Source organism: Harpegnathos saltator, unplaced genomic scaffold (assembly GCF_003227715.2).
Source record: "Harpegnathos saltator strain DR-91 unplaced genomic scaffold, Hsal_v8.6 scaffold53, whole genome shotgun sequence".
Lineage (NCBI taxonomy): Eukaryota > Metazoa > Arthropoda > Insecta > Hymenoptera > Formicidae > Harpegnathos > Harpegnathos saltator.
In genome coordinates this window covers 806,099-815,000 of record NW_020230349.1, presented here as the reverse complement: position 1 = coordinate 815,000, position 8,902 = coordinate 806,099, and the positions used below count along the sequence as shown (strand labels likewise).

At 38.7% G+C, this 8,902-nt stretch overlaps 3 protein-coding genes and 1 long non-coding RNA gene across 10 annotated transcripts in view; 1 reads left to right on the top strand and 3 right to left on the bottom strand.

Annotated features, from left to right (window-relative positions):
* Window positions 1-1,905, bottom strand: part of LOC112589511 (uncharacterized) — a 2,822-nt gene extending 917 nt beyond the window's left edge. The window contains exons 1-3 of the mRNA XM_025303086.1: window positions 1,685-1,905; window positions 869-1,162; window positions 1-775 (exon numbers count right to left, since the gene is read on the bottom strand). The exon at window positions 1-775 is cut by the window's left edge and continues 917 nt beyond it. Coding sequence (XP_025158871.1) covers window positions 240-775; window positions 869-974 — 642 coding nt within the window. The 5' untranslated portion in view covers window positions 975-1,162; window positions 1,685-1,905 and the 3' untranslated portion in view covers window positions 1-239. The remainder of the gene's footprint in view (window positions 776-868; window positions 1,163-1,684) is intronic.
* The window catches only part of LOC105191156 (dnaJ homolog subfamily C member 10), a 7,770-nt gene extending 5,645 nt beyond the window's left edge, over window positions 1-2,125 (bottom strand). For 3 of the 6 annotated variants that reach the window (XM_025303084.1, XM_025303085.1, XM_019845071.2), the window contains exon 1: window positions 1,903-2,125. In XM_025303084.1, the coding sequence (XP_025158869.1) occupies window positions 1,903-1,989 (87 nt within the window). In that variant the 5' untranslated portion in view covers window positions 1,990-2,125. The remainder of the gene's footprint in view (window positions 1-1,902) is intronic. The other 3 variants (XM_019845070.2, XM_011154356.3, XM_019845072.2) reach the window with 3 other exon arrangements.
* Window positions 2,126-2,436: 311 nt separating this feature from the next.
* On the top strand, window positions 2,437-6,695 carry LOC105191154 (probable serine/threonine-protein kinase nek3). 2 transcript variants are annotated; one of them, XM_025303094.1, is made up of 5 exons: window positions 2,437-2,666; window positions 2,772-5,080; window positions 5,175-5,294; window positions 5,389-5,542; window positions 5,726-6,695. In XM_025303094.1, exons 2-5 carry the CDS (start codon window positions 2,956-2,958, stop codon window positions 5,823-5,825), a joined length of 2,499 nt encoding a protein of 832 aa, XP_025158879.1. In that variant the 5' UTR covers window positions 2,437-2,666; window positions 2,772-2,955; the 3' UTR covers window positions 5,826-6,695. The 2 variants fall into 2 exon arrangements, with proteins under 2 accessions (XP_025158879.1, XP_011152657.1); XM_011154355.3 differs by having other exon boundaries at window positions 2,437-2,670.
* On the bottom strand, window positions 6,215-7,811 carry LOC105191155 (uncharacterized). The gene is made up of 2 exons (XR_850430.3): window positions 6,777-7,811; window positions 6,215-6,250 (listed from the first exon to the last, which is right to left on the bottom strand). It is a non-coding gene; the product is annotated as an uncharacterized LOC105191155 (long non-coding RNA).
* Window positions 7,812-8,902: the final 1,091 nt, after the last annotated feature.

The following is an 8,902-nucleotide window of genomic DNA, read 5'->3' as shown; positions in this document are numbered from 1 at the left end:
TTTGATCAGTATTAATTACAAAATCGGGATCGTAATCCGATGAAATTGCTTGAATTAATGTTTGAAATTCTTCCGCTAATTTTATCACAGCTTCTGGTGAAATTGCTTCTCTTTTAGAAATATATCGGACAACACGACGATTCGATATCCTGTACTCACGTAAAAAATTGGTCAACCACGTACTAGATGCTACGAAATGAAAAACATTTATATGTTCTTCACTTTCCTGTTTGGGCTTGTTATATTATGCGGCTGCAGGCTATGGCCCACTGTTGCAGCAAACGTCGTGTTACTAATTGATTATTATTTCTTGCTTCTCTGAACCGATCGTACACATTAGTTTTTACTGCATTTAATTTGTCTCTAAAAGTACTGCCTGACAAAACAGCTTTTTTATATTTTGTAACATCAGAAGGATGGTTCAAATACTTTCTAAAATTATGCTTTAATGTTTTGAAAGACCAATTTGGATGTTCTTCAGCTGCTAGTACGATCTTTAATTTTGTATCGTATGGCACTATTTGATGCGTAGAAATTTTTTTCGGAGGTTCGTAGTCTTCTAAATCATCGGGTATATTCCCACTCGTACTCGGGATACTTTCGCGCACAACCACCTTTTCTCCTTCTTCTAGATAATATTCAATGTCGTCCACAACTTCATGCTCTCCCGCCAGTTTAATAAATTTTTCAAAAAGTTCGCCGCCAGCTAATTTGGCATTGTTCGAAAATTTGCGTGGGGCGTCAGCAAATATTAAATCAAATTGTATAACAATATCTGCAAACAATTATTTTACATTATAATTTGAAATATACTGTGACATTGTGAAAGCAGATTTTGTTTTCAATCCGTCATTAATAATATATTTACCACGAAAATATTCGACCACATCCGTCAAATCTTCCTTCGAAATATCGCACTTTGCAAGAACTTGTACATATTTAATGGTTTCATCAGTAATATATGTTGTCTCCATTTCTAATGCTTCGTATCACGTTCTCTGTAGAAATGCTGCCACGAGACCGATGAAACACGTTACAACGTGTGAGAATCCCTCCTCCGTAAAAACTGTTAAAAAGATCGAATAGAGGGGACCAACAATCCCTTCTACCTAACAAGGTCTTTTCTTAAAACGCTTGCCTGTTCTTTGCCTGCGAGTCTCATCTATATAATATTTCGGATACTATTTTAATAAACGTATAAAATGTATCACAACAAAAATAATATACCAACACATAACTGTCAAATGTACATCGATAAACCATACAATGTTTATTTTTATAGACAAGTAAAATTAATTTTCATCCACAATATTGCGAAGCAATGGAAACATTTTATAATATGTAGACATTTATAAAGTTTGTATTTGATTTTGACATGTATAAAATTTATACGTTGCTTGAAAAATATATAATCAGTTCATCATACGATCTATATATTTTTTATTTCGTTCAATGCATATTGCGTTCAAATATCCCGAAATGTCCTTATTTCTTTATATAAAAACGAAATAAATTAAAAAATAAATAAATAATTATTAATAACGTATTACTATATGTCGAAAATTAAAGAAAAAAGAAAAAAAAACCATGAAGTGAAGCAGTCGTCGGTGAGATCCGAACGCTCGCCGCCGGTGCAAAAATCTATGTGTAGTCCCCCATTAGTCCCCTCAGTTACGCCGCTTACTTGAAAGAGGTCGTAAAGTTCTGCTTATGTGGGACGTAGTTGCGTGACCCTAACTTTGTCTCTTAAATTCTCTTAAACAAAGGCGCATCGGCACGAACGGCTCTAGGGTTTTCATCACCTACATACAAGCTATCGAACGCACTATGACTCGTACGAAAAACGATTTTCTAATTGGCGTCATCTCCTTGTGAATATAATGCAGTACAATGCACACCTACATTTCTTAGAACTTTTCTCGCAGCACTGTCACAGGAGAATATGAATCTAGCACTCTGCCAGATATCTCTAATCGATCTCGATATCATAGCGTAGCTCCACGTATCCGAATAAACACCCACGCTATGATTTCACATGATCTCAACGTGTTTAACTGAAACCGCGGATATACAGCCTAACCTAACCTAACTTCGTTTTCTTCTCTCTTTGGCTGTGGCTGTGTTCCAAAATTCACTGCCAGTACTGAAAACATAGTTGTGTGTCACGTATACGTATAGATTTTCAGTGCTAGCAATGAATATCGGAACGCAGCCAATAGCTGGCTCTGGGAGAAGTGGATATCCCTCCCCCATTCGCCATTCCTTAAGCCGGTTGCACACAGGACACGGCAACGCTTGCCGCGCGGCGGAAATTGGCTAGGGAATACTGCGGTAACCATTCAGCATCTTGCTTGTCCGGAAATAGTATTTACGAACACGCATCATTTGGAACATTGATTGACTGCTGTGATCTTCCCTAACCAACGTTGTCGTGTCCTGTGCGCAGCCGGCTTAAGCAGGAGCCATTACGCGCGCAAGTATGTTATAACCAAGATATTTTGCGTCAAACCAGTCAAACGGTGTGTTTGAATGTTATACAAAATATCGATCACTTAAAAACTTCAATGTTTGCTGACTGAAATATGTGAAGTATGTATCAAGATACCTTGCGTCGAATAGACCACGAGCGAGAATCGAGAAGCTAAATGTCACCGGAACGAACTCGTGTAGGTAAGACAAAAGCAAACGCCAAGATCCTCGATGAGATGAAAATACGAGATTATAACTTTTTACGTGTGCAATTGTCCTTACGTTCGCGCATATTTTAACAGGAACTGTTATTCCATCGAAGACACAACATTCTTCAACTTGCAACATCTGTCATAACAAACTATCAATCACATCGCGAAGTTACTTCGATAGTTGCAAACCAATCGCGCATCTGTTTTGTGTTTCACAAACTTCGAAAACTTCTTGCGAAGGGAGTATGTTGAAGTAACACATTACCTCGCAAATATGATGGAGCAATCTTCCATTACCACTAGAGCCAGGGCACAGAAATTGAATAATTTGAACGAAAGTATAACCGAATCAAAGAGAACACATAATAAACAGTCAGTGAGAGGAAAGAGATATGTGAACGCAAAAGACGATTCGGAAGTATCTGCTAAACAGAGCGCTAGAAAAAAATCGCACAGTGCAAAAGTAACAGCTGGTAAATCTAAGAAGAAGAACATATCTAGCCGGGAGCTTAACATGGCCAAAGAAGCAGGAAGTAAAGATAAAATTACAGTAGACAAAGATGAGAGTACAAATCCCGAAGATGAGATAAAAGAAGTGTCAGAAGATAAGTATGCAGATAATGTTCCTACGATTGAACTTGTCAACAATAATCTTTCTCAGTCGACTGATTCGAAAGATTTTAATAAAACTCCTAAAAGGATGCGATATAAAACCATCGTGTCAAAGGGATTGTCTGGTACGGTCACTCCTAAGAGCACACCCATTAAGCTTAGTCTTACACCACATAGATCAACAAAAACGCCAAAAAAATCACCGATTTCGTTAAGTTCCCCAAAGACACATACAGCGTCAGTTTCAAGACTAATGAAAACTCCGCGAAAATTGTCTCTTACACCGGAGAAAAATTCATGCAATTATAGCAATGACCTCGACGACAAGAAATTATGGAGGGGCAAAAAGGATAAACCCTTGAAAAAAGTATCTGTACCAAACAAGAATTCATCGGTATCATCGGTAGTAAAGAATAAACGTAGTATATCTAACGCAAAACTGAAGGAAATTGTGCATAGATTCTCAAAATCCCCAAAAATAGTACTGAGATCTCCATCAAAAAAATCGAAGTCACCGAAATTAAATTTATCTGCATCCAAAAAAAATCTATCCAAGAAGCCTCTTGTGAATAACGTTCATGATACTTCACTGAGTCTTGATAGTACAAAGTCGTTACGTACGACCGTGAAGAAGACTCCTTCGTCTGAAAGTAAAAACGCTCCGCTGAACAAACGTCGACTATTGAATGCAAGATTAATGAAACTATTGACGGCCTCGCAGATGAGAGATATATTAGCAGAACCGATAGTATTGCTGAAGAAGCTATCTCTCGAAAGCAAACAGAATATGCTTACGACTTTTGGCAGCGATCAGTCAAACAATTCGATTAATGCAGAGAGCAGTGCTCAAGTATCAGGAACAGCTGCAGAGAATAGATCGGCAAAATCAGACATGTCTGCACATTTGAAAAACTCTCGTCGAAGTTCTACCGCTAAGATAACAAATAGATCCACTGATAAACTGTCACCAGGTACTAAACACGGTTCACCGTCGCAAAAAGAAAAACCTTCCACGCCCTTGATGTCGTCTACCCCAAGAGAGGAGGAGTCGTTGTTACCGCGAGTAAACATCTTGACATCTAGTGCATCCGTCTTTCCAGTGGTAGATGATAAATATCCTAACAGAAGATGGAAATGTACCGATCAATCCAGCATACCCGCTGCACCGTCCCCTAATATGATGAACAAGAGTGCAGCCATCGAAGATGTATCGAAACCTTCTCTATTGGACGTAGACATCAGTGATGCCAGTCAGACTCATATTTTGAATGCCGCGAAATGGAACACCACTTACGACATCAACGAAGAAACTCAGCCAGAGAAGGGTCAAAGCAACAAGAGAGACATCACTTACGAATTAAAAGATCCGCAGACACCAGGTTTACGACGTATGATCAGAAAACGTACCATGACGGATGCAAATTTATGCGCTAACGAGAACGTTAGAAAATCCTGCAGAGTACGCTTTGCAAATGTAAGACCTGATGAGAACGGTGCGCACAATTCAATTGGGAAGTCGACTGGCCCGTCGTGCAATAGTAGTAAACAAAATAATGTCAGAGTTACGAATGCAACACACGAATCGAGAAAGGTCAAAATTCTAAAATTCAACCAAGACGCGCGAACTTCTCCGAGAAATGCGAAATCAAGTCCGAAGATAAATCGAGTCACACCGAAAGGAGGATTAAACAACAGCCCCATTGTAATGAACCTGACAAGCTTTAACAAAATTCAAGCCCACCAGAAAGTCACACCGAAAAGACCCGGATCAGTTGAAAAGAAATCAGGTACAGTACAGCTGCATACGTTCGTTCCGTTACCTTATTTATCCCGTCATCCTTTATTATTTATCACTCGAATAACGTTCGAAATTATCCATAGGAAAAAAATCATCGATAAAGAAAGTACCAAATTTTAGAAGAATACACGAGAAGATGTTCGCCAAGTCAGAATCAGTCGTGGATGCAAAAAAACGTCTGGATACCAAACATCTAGAATTCGGTAGTTTATTATTATTACATACACACACGCGTGGTCATTCATCATGCATAAGCAGTATTTATCTCTTATCTTGAATCTTACTTCTGAATTGTAGTGACGAAAACAGCTTTGTCCGAAGTGGGTTTAAAGAGAGGAGCAAAACTATTGCCGAGTGATGCGACCAACGGCACGTACAACAGATTCGGGTTCAAATTGAGGAAAGCGGAAGCTACGCATGTGATATTGAAGAAACAAACCGTTTTCTCGAGGTACAGTATTTCAACGAATATCTTGTACGGCGCTCAATTAATAATTTGATCTTCTAATAATTTAACTTTATTTTGTCAAGACAACTCTTGAATTTTTATTAAACGCTGCTAATGCGGCTTTCTGCAGCGATAAGGAAAAACTCGTTATATCTAATATTTCGCAAAACTTACAAATATCTGCAGGCAGAAGCAGCAACATGAAACGCGGACGGTACTGAAGAGCGTACGGACGAATCGACGCTTTGAGCTGCAGATGAAGGCTCGTAATATAACTACGATATAAAGCGGCTCTTTTTCTTGATGATGTAAATCATTTTTGGGCAGGCCCTATTTTCGTGAATCACATGAATCATGAAAATACATTTTCCCTTTTTAATTTGCACTGATTTCTTAAGATTTAGGCTAAGACTGTTCTAATTAGCATTCCCTGTGCTATGATCTATCTCGAGTTAAATCAATCGGCATAATATCGAATAATTCTTTATGAACGATGAACTATCCCTGTGCTTCTGTCTTAAGGGGAAAAACCACAAGTTTATTTTCCTGTACGCATAGAAGTAATTTATTGTACAGTGTCAGCTCGCGCGGATATAATACAGAAGGTTCAAAGATTTATTCTCATGACATACATTTGTATAGATATATTTTATTAGTAATAACTGTGCTTCTTTCTTTTCCTCTTTCTGCTCCTCCTTAAGTATGGACAATCTAAGGAGGAAGAAAGCAAATTTAATTTACAAACTTGTGCATTTGTTGGGGAAAATTTGAATACATTTGGAATTATTGGAATCATTGAAATCATTAGTTTGTGCGTCGGGACAAGGGACTGTGTTTGTGACCTGTAACCGGTACTTTTTTTAAGAGTTCCCACACAGAAACATTAATTTTTAAGTATCAAGAAGGTATATAGGTGGTCACTCGTCTTAAAATTGTATACTCTTATAGATAAGTTTTATTGAGTACATAATATATATTAAATAATCCACTTTACATGTAACGGCTCATAGATGATAATCTCAAGGAGTGTATAAATTTACTTTTTAATTAATATTTACATCAAGTTTCATCTTTGTACCGATGACATTGTATCGACAGTATTGTTAAAACGAAAAAAAAAAGAAAATAAAGTCGCAAAAAGGTCCTCGATAACTAACAAAAACATATGATCGATAATTGATAAGGAAATGCGGGAAGGGTTTTAATCTTTTTAAATCTTTTATGGTTTGAACGTTACCGGTCGGTAAACTTATGCCCGAACGTATTCTCACTTAACTTTGAGCTCACTTTCCTTTGTTTTATTTTTTTCTTTTTTTTCCGCAAATCATTTTGCACGTAATGAAATTGATAATTGCATGGTCGTGTTATATAGCATTAAGGGTCGGTTAAGTGTCTCAATTTCTTGGTAAGTTAACTGATGGTTAAGTCAAATGTTTATCTTTGTTTTTCCTTCAATTTAAACGAAGACAAACATATGATTTAACTGTCATTTAACTTAACTAAAAGTTGGAACAATCGACACCCCAAGTCACAATATACACAGTAGAGCGACACTCCCCAAATTTCGCGTAGCCAAAAATGAACTGCACATGTGCAGCCTAAAGAGTCTCATAAGAAGGGAGTGGCGAACTGATCACGTGACCAGGTCTCTGGTTGATTCGATGGAGGCACAAAGCCTTCTTGACCAATTGGAATATTGATAAAGCAAGACGACACGATAACGAAGCGGATGGTCATTTTGTTTCAACTCTTGAGTGAGTTGCACCTTGTAAAGCCAGCGGCACACGGTGCTTGTTTTCGTGCTGGATTGTTTGCTGGATGAAAATACTGCGTTCTGATTTCATTTCCGAAGATGGATGAAAATGTGTGCCGCTGGCTGAAGCAAATAATCCCAGGTCTTTATGCAATATTCTCCTCAGAGAAGTGCGACTGGTGTTCAGTTGTTGAGCTCTGTGACGAGTTGAGATTCTCGGGTTTTCACGCACACTTTGGGCAACAACAACAATTCTTTCGTCTGTGCGCACCGGACGAGCACGCGGATAGCTTTGTTATCCACAAGCATGCCAGCTTCACGAACTTTCTTTATGAATTTCCTTACACCAGCCGCTGAAGGGGCTTTATTTCGACCAAAAATTCTTTTCAAATTTCGCACGGTTTCTGCAACACAACACTCACTTTGGAAATAATTTTTCAATATTTCCCAGCGTTGTTCAAGCATAAAACGATTCGTTTCTTACGGCGGAGGTTTGATACTATTGGTCTGTTCTTTTTAGCTGCACTACTGAACTGGTGCAATAAGTTAAAGAGAGAAAAAATATGGTTGTCTCATTCTAACTTATTGCACTAGTTCCGCAGTGCAGCTGAAAAGAACAGACCATATATATCTAAAGCCAGCGGCACACGGTGCTTGTTTTCGTGCTGGATTGCTTGCTGGATGAAAATATTGCGTTGTGATTGGTACATTTCCGAAGATGGATGGAAATGCACCAATCAGAACGCAGTATTTTCATCCAGCAAGCAATCCAGCACGAAAACAAGTACCGTGTGCCGCTGGCTTAATAGTGAATTCGGCCACTTGCACTGGTGTACACTGAAGCTAAGACTCCATGCATGCGGTGAGCTCCGGCAAGCGGCTGCGGTGACCAATCAGGAGACAGACGCATGCCGGAGCTTGTCGCAACCGGACTTGCGCCTCCCTCCTGATTGGTCACCGCAGCATTTGCCGCAGCTCACCGCATGCATGGAGTCTTAGCTTGAATGCGAGTAAGGCTTGTTCATAGTCCATTTTTTTCATTTAGGAACATCTTAAATACATCTTCAAACACTTCTTGGCTAGTAGAATGCTTTATATAACATCCGTACGGATTGTTTGTTGAACTAAGAAGTTTATGAAAATGTATTTGAAACAATTTTAAATATAAGAACGGACTATGAACAAATCTTAATTGCGCTCAGTGTGCACCAGTGCAAGCGACCGAATTCGCTATAATCAATGGCTGCATTCAGCAGACTCAACAGTTGGACAACATTACTAGATTTTCCGCTGAATCTCGCTCCTGATTGGTAAATACTTCTGGGTCTATGAAGAATCTGAAAGAATGCTCCAATCACAGACAATAATCACTAAGCGCTCTCTGATCATTTTGTTCTACTGAACGCGGCCAATATCAAGCGCGTCGGTGTCGCAAACTGTCGGTGTCGAAATAACACGCACTTCAAAAAGAAACCAACCAAAAGATGGCCCACCCTGTACTTATCGTAGATCCAAACTAACGAAAAAAATGAAAAAATGCAATATAATTCAGCTAAAGGCCATCACACACAAATGAACGTAAACAGTAAGATGTAAGCAGTAAAGAAACT